This window comes from Haplochromis burtoni, unplaced genomic scaffold, assembly GCF_018398535.1.
Source record: "Haplochromis burtoni strain Fernald_Lab_line unplaced genomic scaffold, NCSU_Asbu1 Contig_447, whole genome shotgun sequence".
NCBI lineage: Eukaryota > Metazoa > Chordata > Actinopteri > Cichliformes > Cichlidae > Haplochromis > Haplochromis burtoni.
This window is the reverse complement of record NW_024582808.1, coordinates 460,854-482,186: the sequence shown is the minus strand read 5'-3', so window position 1 is coordinate 482,186 and position 21,333 is coordinate 460,854. Positions and strand designations below refer to the sequence as shown.

At 38.6% G+C, this 21,333-nt stretch overlaps 3 protein-coding genes across 3 annotated transcripts in view; 1 reads left to right on the top strand and 2 right to left on the bottom strand.

Annotated features, from left to right (window-relative positions):
• Positions 1-675: 675 nt before the first annotated feature.
• Positions 676-6,636, bottom strand: LOC102292555 (complement factor B; the record flags this gene model as incomplete). Its single annotated transcript, XM_042213514.1, is given in 10 exon segments — positions 676-810; positions 1,007-1,105; positions 1,260-1,385; positions 1,478-1,622; positions 2,402-2,541; positions 4,379-4,465; positions 4,807-4,983; positions 5,254-5,439; positions 5,524-5,724; positions 6,483-6,636. Coding segments are annotated over 10 exon segments (1,354 nt in total), but the record flags the coding sequence as incomplete, so codon positions are not given.
• A 2,505-nt stretch (positions 6,637-9,141) lies between these two features.
• On the top strand, positions 9,142-18,678 carry chek1 (checkpoint kinase 1). Its single transcript, XM_005945343.3, has 14 exons — positions 9,142-9,295; positions 9,528-9,593; positions 10,346-10,460; positions 11,254-11,362; positions 11,560-11,624; positions 11,727-11,796; positions 11,898-12,086; positions 14,874-14,978; positions 15,063-15,146; positions 15,219-15,303; positions 15,386-15,554; positions 15,793-15,924; positions 16,032-16,133; positions 18,073-18,678. The coding sequence occupies exons 2-14, from the start codon at positions 9,529-9,531 to the stop codon at positions 18,163-18,165; spliced, it is 1,383 nt and encodes a 460-aa protein (XP_005945405.1). The 5' UTR covers positions 9,142-9,295; position 9,528; the 3' UTR covers positions 18,166-18,678.
• A 14-nt stretch (positions 18,679-18,692) lies between these two features.
• The window catches only part of LOC121811815 (V-set and immunoglobulin domain-containing protein 10-like 2), a 16,451-nt gene continuing 13,810 nt past the window's right edge, over positions 18,693-21,333 (bottom strand). The window contains exons 9-12 of the mRNA XM_042213505.1: positions 20,399-20,521; positions 20,291-20,315; positions 20,092-20,192; positions 18,693-19,910 (exon numbers count right to left, since the gene is read on the bottom strand). Coding sequence (XP_042069439.1) covers positions 19,762-19,910; positions 20,092-20,192; positions 20,291-20,315; positions 20,399-20,521 — 398 coding nt within the window. The 3' untranslated portion in view covers positions 18,693-19,761. The remainder of the gene's footprint in view (positions 19,911-20,091; positions 20,193-20,290; positions 20,316-20,398; positions 20,522-21,333) is intronic.

The window sequence follows — 21,333 nt, the reverse complement described above, 5'->3', positions numbered from 1 at the left end:
AACTACAATAACTGTGCTTGCATATGTAAGCACAGTGAGCCCATTCCTAATGAGTTTATGCTCGCAGGTCCTCATTTTAAAGTCTTCTTGAATACAACATCATCTATAGTTTGTAAAATACAGTCCACATTAACACTGCAGCTCAATGAGTGTGCAGTTTCACAGTAAGATGTTTTTTTCATGACTTATCATTATTTTCTTATTGAAGTTTTTAAAATTTCATTTTCATCTGTTCTGTGAAGCACTTTGCAATTTTGTTCAATTCTAAATTGGTTTTATAAATCTATCAGTACTGCTGTTGTTAGTAGTAGTTGGTAGCAGCAGCAGTGAAGACTGAAGTTGAACAATGAACATTAGGCTGCATTCAGTTTGGATTTCAGTATCTCAAACCCTTTACATTACATTAAACTGCATTATACAGGTCCAGTGGGATACATGATCATATTTCTATCATGGCTACATCACTGGTGTCAGGCTAGATAAAGAGTAATCGCTCTGATCTCAGGTACTTTAGGAAACGAGAGAACCAAGCAGGCCTCCAGTTATGATCATTTGTGTCCCTTGTGTTTATTAGTGCTGGATGATGAATGCTGGAGTGAATGCAAACACACAAATACACACACAGCTGAACTACAAACAGATGGACGTTCATGCTTCACTTCAAACACAACTTACTGATCATTTCATCAAAAGTGTCTTGTAGTTTTTCTAAGTCCTTAACTCTGAAATAATGGGTTCCTCCAGTTCCTGCTGTGAGGGGCATTAGGTCATCATCAAAGATGTCATCTCCAATGGCAAAGATATAAATGTCTGTAGCAGAATGAAGCATAACATGTTTATTTATATACAATATATACAGAATGCTAATGAGCATGTTATGCATTAAAGCGAGCATCGAACAAGAAACTGTTGTGTATCAATAAAATGTTATTGTAAAGAAGGATCAAGTTGGAATGATTACACTGTATAAAAATAGAAAGATGCACAAATTGGATGGAAAACTCACCAAGATAGTCGTCTCTGGATCCATCTGCCAGGTTCAAATACGCTGAGTTTTTTATTTTCGCTACAGTGGGTGCTGGTGAACCGCCCAAGTTATAAGCCCCTGTTGTGAAAAACAATGACAAAACCTTTTTTTAAAAAAAAAACAATATTTTTAGATATTAGAGCCAAAAAAAACAAACCCATATTGTGATAACAAGAAGTTAACGAGCATTTCTTATTGTTGACAGCAGAGTTAATCAAGAGGCTGGAAATACCATCTGTAAAAACGATGATGACGTGACGATGCTCCTTAAAATTCTCTCCAGCTTGAAACTTTATAAGAGCCATTTTCTCCAAGAATTCCTCAAAGACAAGGTTCAGATTTGTTCCCTTGTTTCTGTCTTTGAGCAGGAAGAAGCACAAAACGCACATTCCTTAACTTATTGTTAGAAACAAACTAACAGAGTACAATAGCAATACGTGCTTTACTCACCACCAATATCAAATTCTTCTAATTTAGTTTTGACATCTGATAGTTTGGCAGTGCCGTCCATAAAGTCAATAATGTTGACAATTTCATAGAGTTCAGAGGAGAAAAAGATGATTTCGTAGTTTGGGGTCACGGCAAAGGAGGCAATCTGTTGATACATAAAGGAAATCGGTTACATAAAGGGTTGATCTCATATGAACTTCTGTCACGCCATTGTGAACACGTGTAAACTTAATGCAACACCTCCTTACATTTCAGATTGCTTATGTTTGTTATTTTGTTTAGTAATTGGTCCATAAATCAGCAGCTAGCGTATCCTGTGCTGAATATTGACAACCAGCCAAAGGACTCATGCCAAGAAGCATCAGTCACGGTTATGAATTGTAATACATAATGAAATTTACTTCTAATGGGCCGTTGCGGTGGCAGCCAGATTGGATGAGATTTAGTGTGTACGTTATGTGTACATCATGGAAGATGCGCTCCTTAAAGTTTGTCAGAGTAAAAAGCTTCACACTCACGTACGCCTGTGGGTCCATGTGCCACATTTAAAGGCAGAAATAAACCAGTGACACATGAATAATTAAACTGCAGCCTGTCATTTTATCAAATATCTGATCGAATGTTCTAAAGACTCAGCGAATATGTTGCCAGCATCCTTCAACAGCAGCCTGTAGCTTCACCCTATGCACACCGTTAGACCTCCAAACTGATCCTGCAATTTGCAAAGCAATCCTAATATAACTCCAGTCCAAGCCCAATGTTGCTGACTGTTCGCAAAATCAGCACGCTATAGCACAAAAGGAGGTTTTGTTGCAGCATAAAAAACAAAAAGCTTCCAGTAAAATGTGCTTTCATATCATTTTGGAAAACTCTACTTTTGACTTTTTTTCTCAATTTTTGAAAGAAAAACTGTTTGTTTCTCACCGTTGTGATGAGTTTCACCACAGCGTCTCTGGATTTATTGACATAATCTTCGCTGATGCTGTCAGAAATATCCACACCAATGTAGATGTTAAGTGTGCCATTTTTTGAAATCCTGATTTTTCTGCCCTCCTGTGTTTCCTCTGAATGACAAAAGATACTGTCAGCTTACACCTCACAAACAAAAGTCTGAATAAACACTGTCATTGTTAAATTATTATACAGATAGCAACTCTGTTACACTATATGTTTGCATATATTTGCACATTTTGTTGGGCTGAATTAACAACAAAGAAGCATGCATTATTATGCTATGATTAATTCTCTCATAACACCCCCAGTCATTGCCACAAGTAATTTTATTGTTATTTAAATATGCCTAAACAGCAAAACACACCCATCACTTTATTAGATACACTTGTTTAACTGCTCATTAAAGCAAAAATCGAATCTAATGCAGATGTGGTCAAGACGACCCACTGAAGTTCAAACCGAGCATCAGACTGAAGAAAGGTGACTGAGTAGATCAGAAACTGCTGACCAACTGGGATTTTCTCACACAACCATTCCTAGAATATGCATAGAAAAAACTACATATCCAGGGGTCAGAGGTCATAGAGGAATGGCCAGACTTCTTTGAGCTGATAGGAAGCCAACAGTAACTCAAATAGCCACTTGTCACAAGTGGTGCCAGAGGTGGCATAAGTATGCAAATTTTACACTTAAGTTGAAGAACAGATATTTGTGTTAAAAAATACTCTGGTAAAAGTTGAAGTACTGAATCAACTTCTTTACGCAAGTAAAAGTGAAAAACTAAAGCTTGAATCAGATATGTAAAATATGAGTAGAGAAAAAGTAGAGTTTTTTTTAAAAAAGCTCTATTTTTTGTTACATGTGTGTTAGAGAGTGACTTTGCCTTCACACCTAAACTGGAAAATTTGTACAGCCAGGGGTGAAAGTGGGATTCAGTGGATGTGGTACCCTAAGATCCGTTGTACTGACTCAGCATGGGGAACAATAACCTCAGTATAATTTTTATTGTGAGTTGTAGATTTTCTTGGTGTACAAGCTGCGATCAGCTGACTTGCTGCTGTTCCTCTGATGTTTACTGCTCTTCGTGGATTTACAAAACTGAGTTCAATGAGATGTAAGCAGATGTTTCACAAACATTTATATTTCCAATATAAAGTTGATATAAAGGCCGAGTTCAGGCAATGAATCTCAGCATCAAGTTCGGCTTTGCTACTCTTGATGTAAACCTCTGGTTACAAAAAAAGTATGCAGGAGAGCATCTCTGAATGCCTGACACATCAACAGAAGCCCACTTTGGCTGTCACTGCTGTCAGCTAAGAGCAGGAGTGCGAGACTACAATTCATACAGGCTCACAAAAAATGGACAACAGAAGATTTGAAAAAATTTGCCCGATTCGATGAGTCTTGATTTCTGCTGCAACATTCGGATTATAGTGCAAAGACATTCATGATGTGTAAACAACTCCATGAAAGCATGAGCAATTCACCCTGCTGGTGGTTGTGCAATGATGTGGGATGGTTTTCTTGACAAATTATGGGCCAAACAGTACACATTTTAATGCCACTGCCTAAGTATTGTTGTTTACCATGTCTGCTGCTTTGCAATCACAGCGTACCCATCTTCTGATGGCTGCTCCCAGCAGGAAACCCACCATGTCTCAAAGCCCAAATCATCTCAAACTGGTTTCTCAAAGACTTCAGTAAATTAACTCAAATGGTCTCCAGTCACCAGATATCAACCCAACAAAGGATATTTGGGATGTGGGGATGATTCACATCTGAAGCCAACAGATTTTGCATTTGCATTTTGCTGTCATGTGAATATAGACCAAAATCTCTGCTGAACGTTTTTCAAGATATCCTGTACCTGGGCTCCAGAATGGTACTAGCAAGATGTAGCTAATATAGTGTCCAGTGAGAGTATGTAGTTGTTGATCAATAACTTACCTGTGGACTCTAAAGTGGTCAGGCTCTCTTTAATTGAATTGCCAAATGCCTTTGAAACCTCCAGTGGTGTGTCGAAGGTGTGTTTATCTGCAAGAAATACGTATGTGATATATAACAATTATACTAAAGAAAGACTTTATAACAAGGTGACTCTCAGGAGTTTCAGGAAACATTTATAGATAAGAAGCTGGTGAGGGATCATATTGTCACTGGACACGTGATATTTAGATGGTCAGTACACATCTGCAGATCCTATTTGCTTAACCAGTGACTAAGTCACAGCAGGACGTGATCCCACACTGGCTTCCCACCATTAAGGCCTCCAAAGGAAAACAGTATATATCATACAACCAGAACATTTAAAAGAGCAAAGAGTGGCTAAGATGATGGCACAGAGTGTAAACAGTATGTGTTTGTGTCATTCTTACAGTAGCATGCTGGCTCATTGCCAGTCCACTCGCCGGTCTGCTGACACACTCGTTCACTGGAGCCCACCAAAAACAGGTTTCCATTGCAGGTGTATCTCACCGTGTCATCAATTCCAAAAATATTCCCCACTCTTGAGGCACCAGGTGGGATACCAGGATTAGGACAACGATTCCCAGCTTTGGTAAGAAAAAAACCCAATGTCAAAAACACAATGGAAGGCCTGAATGCAAGCACCTACTCAAGAAAAGACCGTCGTGGGGTTACAACAAAAACCTTACATTCATCATACTGTGTGTTTTAACAGCTGTCAAATCTAAAGGTATAAAATGTCAATTTCAGTCCGTCTAAAATTACATAATAAATTGTATTTTTTTAAATACGAGAATGAAATCTAGAAAGCTGGAACAGCAATGATCAAGTTTTAATCATTGCTGTTTGGGACTCACAGTCACGCCTGCAGATTGGAGTGGAGCCGCTCCACTTCCCATTTTTTAAGCACGCGCGTGTGGTGGAGCCTTGCATTGTGTATCCAGAGTAGCACTCATACGTGGTCTCGTTGTCCACATAGTACTTCTCCTGAGGGGGGGAGACACTTCCGTACTCCAGCACATTGGGGTCTGGGCATTCAATCACTGTGAAACAAAACAAAAGAACCCTCAGTTAATATGTTGTTATCAGGCAGTGTGAGGCAAGGGAGAAACATCTTTGCCACTCACGCTTGCATCTCTGAGCTCTTTTGGGTTTTGGTCTCCAGGAGTTATTAGCCTGACATAAGAGGGTTAATGCTGGGTATGGATAGTAGCCCTCAGGACAGTGGTATACCAACATGCTGCCTCCCTCCAGGTTGTTACTCAGTGTGTAATTCCCTCCTTGCATTTGCAAATTACTCTCAGGGCAAGCACATCGAACACCAGCTCCTGAAAAAAAAAGTCCACAGTTCTCAGAGGCTACAATTTAAGTATATCATACACTTACATACGTACCACTACACAATTACTAAAGTAGTGTAAAATTGAAAACTTGCCTTTTTTTAAAGTGCACAGTATGCAATGAATAAACGTTCTTTTATTAAAATCACCATTTTATTATTTTATTAAAATCTTATCATCACGAAGGGTTTATACATTGTTTTACTTACCTTTGCGAAGTATTGTTTGTATTACAAGAATTTAAATTGTTATGTTTTAATGTGTAAAAATGCAAAAAGTCTGATATTTTATATTTAACACAACATTATTTCTTTATTTCCATAAATAGATGATGAACAAAATTTAGAACAGACTTTTATTTTCTGAAAAAAAAAAATCTTTAAAATTCACTATAATCACATTTGATGATGTTGCTACTTGATAATGATTTTATTTTATTTATTTTATTCTTGGCAATATAACTACCTCAAATTAAGAACATAACATAGTTTTAATAAAATAAAACTATTGTACCTTGAGAAAAATAAGCATAGAAGTCTCTAAAACCTGATGGATTAGAAGGACGTTTGTGTATTATTCAGTTATATATTAGTTAATAAATAAATATATTTGAAAATTGATCAGTTTTTATATCTATGTTATGAATACTAAACCTTATACAATGCATCAACCTAAATAAACAACAAAAACATTACTGGAAATTCAAAACTGTATATAATTTTTTATCTAAAATAAAAGTATCTTACCCATCCAAAGTGCACATAAAAGCGCTGCAAGCCGACTCCAGTGGATAGAAAATCTCATCTTGAAGCTTAAACTGGGGGACAGTTTAAAAATGAGAGTATATTCCAGAAGTGGCTGATTTATTTCAGAATAGAGAGTGATGTTTAAACTGGGAGTGGACAAAGACCATCCTGGTACTTATTAACTTTATGACCCGTAAAAGAGGATCAATACATGTTTATCACAGAAAACACTCAAACAATTTCTACATTTACATAAATCCTTCTCAACTGATAACTTATTTAGAATTACGCAAAGATCTCTTATCTAATATATTACTTACAATGTGAGCTGGGACGCTATTTACAGTAGTTATTATTTGTAAACTTCGCTTTACTTTTATTACGTGCTGAGCATCTCAATTAAATGCATAAATAAATACAACCAGTAGCAAAACATTTACCAAACTGATTAGGTTCATTAGTAAAAAGATTTGCCATACAAAGAGTCTGCATCTTTCAGAAATAAGAATGAAGATCACTTCATCACTTTGTGAAAGACTACGTGGAAAACTGACAAATTCAGAGTACACAAGGCACGAGGCCAAGAACTGATCCCGAATGCCCCCAATCTCTGGATCTCCAGCTGGTCCTCCATTAAAGACACACTTGACACTTTACTAGGAATATTTTGCAGTCTTTTTTCTTGATATCTTTTTTTCTGGGAAGACTTTGCTCATGTTATGAAAAAGATGCCAAACTATGTGATGTTGTGTTATAACACCTGGTTGGTGCAGTAAGAAGTGACAAACAGAAAGCAGCTGAGCAGCTGAGCCGCTGTATTAAGCAATTATCTTTCACTTAAAACAAAAGGTGAAGCACTACAGTAACAAAAGTGCTCTTGACTCAGATTTTTGATTTTTTGATTAACTGTTTTCATTTATTCAATTGTTTATGTATGAAATAGTTAAATGCATCAACTACAAATGTGGGTTGCATGGTTTGTGTTGTGTGTCCTGACCTTACTAAGTTTTTTTTTGGATCCAGGATTTCCTGTCATGTGTACACATGCTGTCACGTGTTACACGAAAAACAAAATCATTGTGAAATCAAGACAAAGTACAAACATTCACTTCATCATTTCCCAAAAGCACCAGGCTTGCTTGTTGACACATTGATTCAAGTATTGATTAAACACTCCGTCGTGCCTCAAGCTCTCTCTGGCTTTGAGTTTGTTTTCTGAAAAACATTTAAGAGATTATGTTTTGAAAATGTGATTTTTTTGGTCTTCTTTTTAATTTACATGCCACACAGACTAACTGGGCAGTTTTACAGTGTGAATACTGGACACATCAGTTCCTCCAGTAACAAAACTCCACTATTATTTTCCCTTTAGTGCCCTCAATTTGAAAAGCCTTAGTTCTGTAAGGGCCTTCTGAAATGACAGTATCTGCAGGAGCTTCCAGCTGAAGCTTCACACTTCCAGACACCTGAAAGTAGTTTAAATAAAAGCTTTGTAACATCCATTAACTAGAAAATGTTTTCTCACATGGGAAGAAAGGCTTTTTGAACATTCATTTGCATGAAACTCACAGCTGCATTGCATTTCCCTTATTTTTGACCCATTTGTATTGTAGCATTTTTTGTTACTAAAATTGGATCTTGTGGATTCCACATGCAGCTAGCATGTTATTGTAAATGTCATAATCTGTATTTCTTACGTAGTTTTTTACACTGCACAATGAGTCACATTAGATTATTAACATATAATTACATTAAGTGAGTGTTTAAATATTGGTAAATATATTGTAGAAGGGAATAGATAGGACATCATTTTTAATGTCAGGGTAGTGGTAGAGTTTGGTGTCATTCTTTCTGTGTTGGTGCTGACCTGAGTTAGGGCGACTCTAAATGAGGTTGGGTGGATGGGTGGGTTTTTGTTTGCTTCTTATGTTATTGTTTGTTTTCTATCTTTTATTATACTTCTTAAAACAGCAAAGTGCCAATTATTACTGTGAAACACCTGCATCAGTAATTTCAAAGAAAGATTTAAAATGTTTTTCAGCTCTTTACAAGCCCAATTCAAAAAGAATTGTGAAGCTGTCCAAAGCGCTGAAGACAGAATGCAATGACTGGCATATCTCATAAACCCAAATCTTATTTACATAGAAAATAAAAAAGCATGCCACATGTTTAACTTTATAGGCTCCAACCCCGTGAGACCCTAATAAGGATAAACGGAAAAGAATGGATGGATGTTTAACCCTTTCATGCCTAGTGTATCGTATTTAATACATGCAGTTTTTTGTGAATTTTTGAGACTTCTACATCATCAGTGTGATTTGTTACCCGTTTTAAAGCATAAATAAATTTTGCAATACTTTTTAAAGCATTTTTTAAAGGCCAGATGTAGCAAATATGACGCAAATTACAACTACTATAAGGGGGGAAATATCTAAATAACTTTATAAACAAATCTTTCAGCTGGTTCAATGAACTCTCCATTTAAAAATTTTGTGGCAATTATTCAGGCTTTAAATAATGTTGAATAATGAATTGTAAATCTGGCATGTTTAATTCGAATAAGACTTGGATAACAGTAGGTGAACAGTAGGTGGCAGCAATATGTGTCTGACCGGCTAAACTCAAAGAAGAAGAAAAAGAAGAGAGGCGTAGAAGAAGACAAGGCGGAAATGCGGAAGTTATCGCCAATGAGACAACAACGCGCCAAATTTGTGAAAAATCTTTAGAAGTCAGTGCAGCAGGATGAAGACGTGCGTCTGAGCTTTAAGGATAGCTACATGTGGCAGTCGCTGCTGTGTGAAAAGGCTGAGCAGGTAGGTTATTCTTTCATATTTTCGTATTTTAGTTTTCTTAGCGGTTTTCTTTTGAGCATCATGACATTTGACAGAACTCTGTCAAAGTGCTGTCAAAGTTAACAGTTTTGTAAACTGGTAAAGGCTTAACAGACACTTGTTAGAAGAAATAGGACCCATGTTATGAAAATAATGAACACATAAGTAAATATTAGAAAGCGAAAGTGATGAATGCGTGTGTTTCTGTCTCTAGCATGGCGGTGCCTTTTGTGCAGGACTGGGACGTTGTTCAGACTCTGGGAGAAGGAGCCTACGGAGAGTATGAAAGATTCCTTATCATTGTTTATCATCAGCTTATCGCCTTTAATAGCTGTCCTCTTCTAGCCATCGCACAAGGATTTTTTTTCCCTTGTTTCATGGGATCATGACAGGCATGTATATGCACTAGAAATGTTCATCTGATAATCCAAAAACATCACTCACAGGAGACACCTGACTCCATCCCAGTCACAGTTAGTTTTGAAAAAAGGTAGATGAACCAGGTATCAAAACGTAGGTAAAAATGAGACCTTACATATGCGAAAACATGTTTAATGTAGTGTTGATTTGAAAGTTTAACCATTTTTACCAGAACAATTCCATGGTTTTTGCAATGGAATTGTTAGAAAACAAATCAAACAGTCAGGGTAGCAATGACTGCTTCTATCATTCTTAAATTATGGCATTATGCCACCATTAAATGAGGTGTCCAGAGATACCGATGCTCAAAGTTTGTTATTGAAGAAAACTACTGCACAAAAAGAACCTTTTAACTTTAGATTGACTCTTTGAGTGGGTTTAAACTGATCTTAAATATTTCTGTTTGTTTGTTTTTCTTGTTTTCTAGAGGTCAAAGTCAAGTTTATTTATATAGCACATTTTCAACATTGCATGCTGCACACAGTACTTAAGTACTTTAGCTCTTTCTGGATCCTGTTTCCATTCAGACTTCCTCTCACTTCTCTTCACCTCCGTGTTCTCGTTTCTCTTTATGATCTAACCAGTTTGTCCTCTTTGTGTTCTTGGTCTCAGAGTGAGGCTGCTGGTGAACAGACAGACCGAAGAGGCGGTAGCAGTGAAGGTCATCGATACCTCGCAGGCAAAAGAGTGTGCTGAAAATGTCAAGAAGGAGGTCTGCATCCACAAGGTACATCCATCACTTTCACCTGCACAGTTAGTATGAATGAAAGCAGCGGCTCACCAGTGGTGTGTTGTAAAACAAGTCCAGCTGTTCTTAAATCCATATATTAATACAGTAAACAGCTGCATGAAAGAAATTGTTAATTAACTGAATCACAGCTTTGTATGCTCTCATTTCCCTTTTCCTTGCATCAGTTAGTGGCATGAACACAGCCTGTTCATGCCAGTTCCAGACTGTGAGAATTAGATAAAAACTGTTACTGTTGTGAAAACCAACTCTAGCCTCAGCTGATCTGAGGACGTTGGTAGCCCTCAGCTCGAGGGTGTCATTTGTTGGGAAAAGTTGGTTAAAGCTAATGCCATTCCAGGCAAGCTGAAAGCAAACATGCAGATAAGAATACAGATGTACAGATGTGTCTGCTTGTTTTGGCTCACCTAAAATGATGTGACATGATGACAGAAGATCCAAAAACCAGCTGAACAGACACTGAAGAGGCAAACTGAAAGCAAACATGTATGAAGTCATACTTCATACTAAAGTAAAATATAAAGAAATGGCACTTGTTATTAATGTTGGTTAGATTCATAAAGATAAACTGGCTGAGACTGACCAGTTTGTTCCTCTGGTTTACAGGTACAAGCTGATTGTAAGCAATTTAACACAGACTGAAGTTGTTTTTATTTTATTTTTAATTGTTTTAGATTTGTAGAATTAATTAAAAACGTTAAGCTCTTAGCTAGGTAGAATGATAGCTGAGAGCACTGTTTTGAGGATCTTTGTGTGTGCACTTAACTCATAGATGCTCAAACACACCAACATTGTACGCTTCTTTGGCCATCGGAAGGAAGGACCGACTGTGTACCTCTTCCTGGAGTACTGCACCGGGGGAGAGCTGTTTGACCGAATCGGTGAGCCGTAAACTGTCATACAAGAAAAACCTTTTGTTTGCTGATTTATTCTTCCAACTGTAGCTTTCCTGACTCGGATATGATTAGCATGAATACATGAATTCAACTTAGCTGAAATGCGTCTAGAGTTTTCAGTAATCATTCTTTGCAAGTATTTGATTTCAGGCTTACTCTTTCTTCTTTTACGCTCTCTTTAGAGCCCGATGTAGGGATGGCTGAAAAGGATGCTCATAGATTTTTCCAGCAGCTAATAGCAGCTGTGGTGAGTGGAGAACATCTTTGTGTTTATGTGACTTCCTGCATATTTTCCTGCTGTTATTCTCTTTTTTAAGTTTTTTTATTTTTTTTATTTGACCTTTTCTAGGAGTACCTCCATGATTTTGGCATCACACATAGAGACATAAAGCCAGAGAACATTTTGCTGGATGACAAAGGTGAGAAAATGCAATCTTTATTGAGGGATTCTCTTTTTAGGATTCTCTTTTATTTCTTATAACCACCGCCCTCTGGGGTTGATTTTTTATTTTACCTTCAGATAACCTGAAGCTGACAGATTTTGGACTGGCGACCATGTTTCGCTTTAAAGGCCGAGAGCGCCGTCTGAATCGATTGTGTGGGACTCTTCCCTACGTGGCTCCGGAGCTTCTGAGCCAAACAGAGTACAGAGCTCAGCCTGCAGATATCTGGGCTTGTGGCATAGTCCTCACTGCCATGCTGGCTGGTGGTAAGATCCAAAATTTGAAGATCATACACACATCTGTAGTCCAATACCATATGACAGCAATGGCAATGAGAAGTTGATGATATCACAAAGCTGTTAGGTCAGCAGGGCCAGTGTCAAAGCTGCAAGTGGTTGTTGTGCTGTGTGAATTTGCATTTGATTGAATTACTGATTTTACTAAATTAAATAGCTGATTTTTCATCATTTTTACTGTCTTGTAACTTGCTGTCATATTTCTGCCTGATGTCAGACAGGACCATCCTCAGTTTTCGTCTCCATCTTCAGTCTGACATTGTCTGAACTTTACAGTCGAGCAGATTCAGTTTTCAATCTTTACAGCCTGACCTGTTTACCTGAATATCATCTTATTTTAAGTCAACAGTGAAGTACAAACAAGCTAGGAGATCACATGGTAATAGAAATAAAAGAAGAAATACTTTATTTATCTCTTATATATGAAATTCTTTGGTTATAGCGGTTGGAAGTTTTATGATAGAAGTATAAACAGTTAGTGTATATTTTAAAAAAAAACAACAACAACAAAACATTAAAGCCTTTAATCCGTTTCATTTGACGGATTTCCTGACTGTGCCCTTCTGGTGATGTTGAGAGTATGTACAGGTCCACATGGTTCTCACTGTTGTACACGGTGCCATTAAGTTCTTTCACTCTGCCCATAAAAATCTAAACGCTTACTGGATTTAAGTTTGGCCTCTGTTCAGCAGTTTTTGACTTTTTTTTTTTTTAAGTTCCATCAAAGCTCTGACCCGTCTCTGATTTCACCATGAATGTCAAACTTGTTTAAAGATTAACTTCTATGTTTAACTTCCCCAACCTCCACATTGCAAATCAGCACTGCTACTGAGGTTGGCTACAATCCAGTGATCAACTAGATGCTTACACACACACACACACACACACACACACACACACACACACACACACACACACACACACACACACACACACACACACACACACTCTGTCTCTCTGACAAGGAGTTGTGCGCTAGAAAAGTTGTTTACCTCAGGAGGGTGAAACTTTTAGTCCAGAGTGCTGGTATGGAGTTGACACACAGTGTATTGAAAACATGTTTTGTTTTTTGTTTTTGTTGTTGAACATGACAAACATTGAGGCAAAAATTCAAGTTGCCTTTTAGAACCAGTGGAAGAGACTGAGATGCTTGAGTTTTGCACTGTGAGAGGGCACATTACTTTAGCAGTGACACCCAGCAGGAGGGACGTGAAGGGGAAAATGACTACCGTATTTCCTGGACTACAAAGCGCACCTGAATATTAGCCGCACAAGCTAAAATCAGGGGAAAATCCTGTTTTGTACATACATTAGCCGCACCTGACCAAAAGCCGCAGGTGTTTCAATGTTGACTTATCATATGTAAGAGAATATGCACAAAGGAATTGTCAGGAAAGAGATGGCTGTTTGGAGACACACCCCTTTTATTAATATTTTGAAAAACAAGTTATGGGTACATATTTGCATAACTTTTTAGGTATATGTACAAGTAGCGGTAATTACAAGTACGAAACATGTACTGTGCTTCATAAATGAGTAACAAATGTAGTACATAACAATAACCTACAGCACACCAGAAAAATAGATTCGGACTACCTTTTAGGCTCAGGTGCAGTGACACGGCTTTAACAAGAAGAAAAGTCAGTCATTCACCACCATCTTCCTGCGCACTAAAACCACCAAAGTCCTCTTCTCCAGTGTCGGAACGAACAGGCTCAGGATGGCTACGTCATCCACTCTCAGCTTCTTTCCTTCGTTGTCACTTTCAAAACCAAAGAAATCCTCGTTGTCAGTGTCAGAGTCGAACACCCTCAGAAGGGCCGTGGCGGTGTCCTCCTCTCCATCATGCAGCAGTCCAGCCCTTCGAAATCCGTTGGTGATCGTGGATGTTTTCACACTTTTCCACGCTGTCAGATTCCACCGGTGGAGTTGAGCATAACTTGCTTTTCGCAAGTTTATCGCCGCACATCATCCACGACTCCCGCTGAACGCGTAGCGCTACTTTGAAGTTTGTTTTTCGCGCTACTTGTACGGCACTATGTTGCCTGGCGGATGGACGTGTGACCAACATACCACTCTTGAACCCCGATACTGTGTGTCTGATCACATGCCCTTCCGCCAGGCAACGTAGTGCCGCACAACACCGGAACAAACAAAACAAATCGTCTTACGATATGACAAAAATCATGGATAATCCATAGAAAAGCCGCACCTGACTAAAAGCCGCAGGGTTCAAAGCTTGTGCAAAAAGTAGCGGCTTATAGCCCGACAATTACGGGAAATTAAAAAGTAAAGTATTTCTAAGGTGAAAGCTGTGTATGTTTTCTTAAACTTTGTCACTACATGTCTGTTATCCACTGCTTATTTTTTGCCCCATCGCTGCGGAAATCAGTCAGGTCGATGGACGCTGGCAAGTTACAGTTTTATAGATATATTTATATCACATACAGATATAGATATCTGTGTTTATACGTTTAAGAATTGGTTGTAAACTTAACCAAATTATAGACTCAAGGTGATTTAGTTATCTTGAAATACAGTCATATCACTGTAATGGTTAAAAAAAAAAACAATACAAGCTTATTTTAAATTGAGGTCTGTTTAAAAATTCAGTTTATTTATTGTATACAGTTCTGAAAGATCAGACAGCATGTCTTACATCATTAGAAAAAATGCAAACGCTACTTCCCTGAGGTTGTGCATCATTGAAGTCCATGCAGTTAATGTGAGGAAACCTTTTTGTTGTTTCCTTGTTAGAGTTGCCGTGGGACCAGCCAACTGAGAGCTGTCAGGAGTATGCAGACTGGCTTCAGAAGAAAACATATCTACCTCCTTGGAAAAAAATACAACCACTGCCTCTTAGTGAGTCGCACGCTGTTGTAAGTTTAGTTACTGCATGTTTTAAATGTTGTTCTTTGGTTCATGTGTAACTTTTTTTAAATTCAGGTTTGTTATCCAAATTGCTGCTGGCCAGTCCAGATGCACGCATTGCCATCACAGACATCCAGAAAGACCGCTGGTTTACTGAAGGCAAGTCCCAGCAACAGGTTTAGTTTAGCTTCAGTGTTCACTGTACTCATAATGGTCTTTCTGTCTCTGTAGGAGTGAAGCAGCCAACAAGTTCTCTGCACTCAGGAGGGAACAACAGTCTTCGATCTGATGGGTCACTCATATCTCGGGCCAACAGGTCAGAACTTTGCGCTTTTCTAATTTTAGCTCAGTTTCTTTTTGTGTCTGATAATCTTAAGAATGTCTTTCTCTTTCTGTAGTGATGACAGGATGCAGTTTTCAAGCTCTCAGCCTGACTTTGCAGCCGGTGGCTGGGAAGCCATGTTGTTAATTAGTCAAAATGACGGTCAAGTCAGCTTCTCCCAGCCGACCAAACCTGAGCACATGTTACTGGGTAGTCAGTTACTAGCTACACCAGGAGCCAGTCAGGTAATTCACATACTCAGTGCTGGATTGGTTTCACTACGTAAATGTTTATATGTGTATTTATTCTCACACACAAAGACGCAGATTATTCTTTTTCTTTTTCTTTTTTTTTCTTTTTTTTTTTTTTTTACCTTTCACCAAAGTTTCTTTTGATTTAAAGGCATCTGAATATCAACAAAACTCTGATGCATTATTGCTGTGAGCTATTTAACATGTCCTCATTTCTTCTTTCTGTGCACAGTCGCCGTGGCAGAGGTTAGTGCGGAGAATGACGCGTTTCTTCACTACTGTCAGTGCTGATGCCTCCTTAACTGCCCTGAAAGACATCTGTGAAGGCCTGGCACTTGGCTTCAAACTCACTAGCACCAAACAGGTATATCTATACTCAAATATACAAGATTTTTACATTTCCTGATAACACAGCCTTTTCTTCTGCGTCTCATCATAACATGCTTTTATTTTTTATAACACACATTTTAGGTGACCGTGAGCACGCTTGACAAACGCAATAATAAGCTCATCTTTAAAATTCATTTGTTGGATATGAATCAGAGAGTGCTGCTGGACTTCAGACTGTCTAAGGTAGGTTTTACCATTTAAAAGATTAATTGTATATTATTTCTAACACGATTTATCCCCTGCCTTCTGCACGTTCTGACATCTTAACCACTCAAGCTTGCAGTCCATGCAGTCGTGTGAAAAATGAAGTTCAGATTCAGTAGCTACATCAGTGTCTCACATCATTGTGGAAGAATTTTGGCCCACTCTTCTTTACAGTACTGCTTCACTTTATTGAGGTTTGTTTATGCACAGTTCTCTTAAGGTCCCACTACAGCTATTCAGTCACGTTGAGGTCTGGACTTTGAGTGGAGCATTGCAAAACCTCTGTGGTAAATGCACTGCTGTGCTTGGGATCATTGTCCTGTTGCATGACCCAGTTTTGGCCAAGCTTAAGCTGTTGGCCAGATGGCCTCAGATCTGCCTCTAGAATACTTTGGTATACACAGAAACCTCAGTGACCGCAAGGTGCCCGGGTCCTGTGGCTGCAGAACAAGCCTGAATCTTTACACCGCCACCACTGTGCTTGACACATGGTCCTGTGTATTATAGTTAAACATATTTACCTTCGTCTCATCTGTCCAAAGAATTCTTCCAGAAGTCTTGTGGTGTATTTAGATGCGACTTTGAAAACCTGCCTGTTCTTTTTTCTTTTTTCTTTTTTTTACTTGTTCAGTCTTTTTCAACTAGAACTTTTTGAAATGATTGTTTAACATTTAGCATGCAAACTGAGTCCTGTAGAGTCTGAGATGTAGCTCTTGGGCTTTGGCACTTGCAGTAAGGATGTAGTTTGTGTTTTGCAGGACTGCATGGAGTCCTTTTGAAAGCTTTCTATTTCATATGACTTTACAACAAACATTGTGACTTGTGCTTTTGAACTTGGACAATGGAAGACATGAAGATCATTTTCAGTCTTTTCCCCAGACTGGTGGAAAGTTGGTTTCAGCTGTCTGTAAATAAGGATTTTTCAAACTGGCTGAACCATAAACTCACTTGAAAACCTCTACATGGATAAGCAGGGCAAATCACTCTTATTTGGCCTTACACAAAAATCCATCAATAAGCTTCAACGTGTCCAGAACTCTGCTCCCCGTATTATTACTAGGACTCCCTCTACCCACCACATCACCCCTATCCTGAAGCAGCTTCACTGACTCCCGGTTAAACTTCGCATTAATTTTAAAATACTCCTTTATACATTTAAGGCTATTCATTCTCTCTCCCCACCATACCGTTCTGGTTTGGTACAGATCTCCATCACATCCCAGTGCCTCAGATCCTCCTCTTTTTCTTTCTGTTCCATCCTTTCGTCTTATCACAATAAGGAGCAGGGCTTTTAGTCGCTCTGCCCCTCGACTTTGGAATTGCCTACCCTCTGACCTCGGAAACATCACTATTCCCTCTTTTTAAGTCAACCCTCAAAACCCGCCTGTTTAAGATAGCCTACTCTGTATAACTTCCCATGCTCTTAAACTTGTACAGTGTCCTTGGGTGATTTGAAAGGCACTTTTAAATAAAATGTATTTATTATTATTATCAGAGCACTTAGACACACTGCTTATATTGTTTGTCTGATTGGAACTTGTTAGTGTATATTACCTCTAATATTCATCCATATGTGTCTGTAAAACAATATTGTTTTTAATGATACCTGTAGGTAAACAGATGTAGGCATATAGGGCTTAGATTGTAGCCTATATTAATGTAAAATATCTGTAAAACTTACATCTATATAGATATATAGATAGAGTTATGCATGCAGTCATCCTTATAGGTCAGTTGGTTTCACTCATGTTTGTTCAAAACAGGTTTACTGAAAGACAAACTGTAGCAGAATTGATACAGAGAAACCCACTGGTCTGAGTCACCTAATGAACAGGTCTAAGAGTACAATGTCCTCAGTGTATGAGTGCACTTTCATCTAATCAAGATGGTCGTGTGTGATGTGTGTGTGTGTTTTCAGGGTGATGGTTTGGAGTTCAAGCGTCTCTTTGTGAAGATCAAACACAAGCTCGGTGACATAATCAGCACTCAAAAGATTTTGGTCCCCATCTAGTGAGCAGATCTTCACACAAATGCTCTCTACCATGGACTGTAGAGAGGCAAACCTGTGTATATATTTACTTGTTTTGTTGATGTTTTTCATGTATTCTGCTGTTGAGTGAGTATGAGTATGTCTACATTGTCGTTTGTGTTTCTGCTATTAAAGACTGATGTGTTCCGATTATGTTTAAACAGTCCAAAGTCTTGAATAAATTATTAAAAGACCAAAGTTGTGCGCAGAGTATTTTGATAAATTCACACTGTAGCTTTGCTGTTATCCATGAAAATCAAGTACACAGTACTGTTAAAGTCTGGAGTTACACCTCATTGCTTTATACTTTGTTAGGTGCTAGTTTGCTAGTCTTACCTTAAGGCTATCACGGCCTAGAATAACTGAAGATCTACACAGACATAAGTGTTATTTATTGAAACATGCAAACATAAATAGAAATATAGAGTATAAGGCAATTCTAACAAGTCAATATTTGGTATGACCACCTTTATTCTTCAACACAACCTGAACTCTCAAGGCTAAGTAGTCTTCAGGAATGGTTCTCCAGGCTTCTTGAAGGACATTCAAACCTCTTCCTTATATGTTGGCTGCTTTTTATTCGGATATCTGTCAACATGATCCCACACTGCTTCAATAATATAAAGATACAGGTCTGGGGAAGCCAATTCGTGTTCCACTGTGTGTTTTTTCTGTTTATGTAAGCTTTTATTATACTGGCAGTGTGTTTGGGATCATTGTCCTTTTGAAAAGTTGTTGCCAATGAGATGGTTTACAGATGATGTTGCATGTTGGATCAAAACAGTAGTACTTTGCTCATCATAATTTCGTCAGTTTTGAAAAGCTCCAACACCACAGGCTGAAATGCTGCTCCAACCATGACAGAGCTTCCATGGTGTTTTACAGATGGCTGTGGGCCCCACTTGTACCTCTCTCCTGACCTCCTCTGTATGTATTGATGACAATTTCAGTAAAACATGACAAATTTGGATTCGTGACTCCATAAGAACTGTTACCACTGATTTTCAGTCCAGTTCTTGTGTATTTTGGCATACCTCAGCCTCTTCTCCCAGTTTTCTTTTTTTAAGAATGGCTTTTTGACAGCCACGCTTCAGATGACACATTTCTGATCAAGTCTGATCTTTTGGTCCCGTTTCAGGTCTTTGTTGGATTTGTTCATGGACACGACTTTCAGATACTGTTCATTTGCTGTAAATAGCCTTTAGGCCTGCCACTTCTTTTGTCCTCTGTGTTTTTTTTTCACAGATTGAAATAAAGAAAAATGAACAAATAATGTTTTCATGAAGATCTGATATTAACAGGGTGCCCAAAGACATGATTTCAAACTGACTCTTTGCTGTGTTTAATGTCACATGTGACACAACAGTGAACTTTCTTATCAGTGTTAAAACCATTAATGTGAAAATGCTCAGGTACAAGGACTGGACTGAAAATGAGTGAAAAAGCAGCCAATGTCCAAAGAAAAACCCATCAGAAAGCCTGAAGATGTATTATTGTCTCCTTGGAAGCAAAATATGAAGAAATGGGAGATGGCTCAAGGGTTTTGCGTATTTCCTGCTGGATGGGTCGGATATATGACTACGAGCCTGTCGCCTTGACAGTGATGGTGACGCTGACTGGCTCATTATCGTCTCCAGAGGGAGGGGCTTGGCTTGTGGTTGTTAGGGTGGCACTCACAGGTGAAGAAGTGAGGGGTGAAGATGCCCGGGGTAAAGCCATGGCTGGACCTGCAAAACATCAAAGTTCAGCAGATAAGACAGATGTGCATTACGATTTTTAGGCCTGCTGACGGTTGAAACATCTGCTTAGAGATATTTCCATCACTTCCATGTGGGTCATCAGCAACGTCCTATATGGGTCTATATGTGTGTTTATAGGTGTATGGTCATTTAGGGTAGCTCATCTTGCCTAGGCTGGATGATCCACCAATCTCCTCTATTCCTCCCTCTGACTTGCTGACCACTTCATCCTCTGGGAAGTTGATGTTTTCCCTTGACTGGCTGTGCTGCCTGGAAGCAGGAAATGTTAAAACGCCATGTCTGTAGCAATAACTGCAAACAGGAAATCATTAATTCTTGGTTTTATAGACATATATCTAGATACTCACCTGCCAAATAACAAGTCATGTAGTCCTGGTGGAAAGAAAACGACATTAACATCACAGTGATTTTAAACAGATCAGCAGGATATTGGTGCTCACGTGCGGTGGACTCACGAGGGTTGTTGTTGCGGTTGCGGATTATGTACATGAGCAGCAGAACCGTAAGAATGGCTGCAAAGAGCATCCCACCAATAGCCGCTCCAATCACAGCAGGGTACACATTATAGCGTGGTTCAGCTGCAACACATCATAGTTACAGATTGCAAAAAAGTTCATATCTGTCAGAACACCGCAGCTACATCCAGGAGCTCGAGTGGTTCTCAACCCAGGTCAGTGTATGTCATGATTTGAAAACATCACTTTACTATTATCCTGTAAATAAATGTTGCTTAGGTTCTTCTTTAAAAGGAGCTCTGTTGAACAGAACAACGTGGATTCATTCATTCATTCATACAAGGGTTGAAAACCACTGAACCATCCTACCATGTTACAGTTCTAGTCAGATGTTTACATCTACTCATCGGGGGCATGAATCTCATGATAAATTAAGGGTTTTAATGATTTATTTGAACTGTTCTTTTTTCAGGGTGGAAGAATTGTACAGCATACATCTTTAATGACTAAAAAAACAAGAATTAGGTGCACAATTTTCTTTTTTTCTGTAATCAACAGAGGATAGAAATTAGCCTGTTTTAGCCTGTTTCATCTGCATTTTCAACCATGTAGCTGCCGATTAATGATGAAAATAAAGAATTTGGAGGTAGTCCTCCTTCTTCACTATCCCACCCACTTTATGAACTTTATGTGCCAGTGCCATCGGCAGCAACACAGCCCCACAGTGTGATGCTACCACCACCATGCTTGACGTCTGGCACAGTGCTCTTAGCTTTGAAAGTCTCACCTTTACTCCAAACATACCTCTTAGTCATTGTGGTCAAATAGTTACCTTTAGTGTGGACAGTGACTCTGGTGTTCCAGCAGTTTCTAGTTAATGGGAGGCTTGAGCCTTGTTGGTTCCTGGGTTGTTCCTGAACAACATAACCAATTTC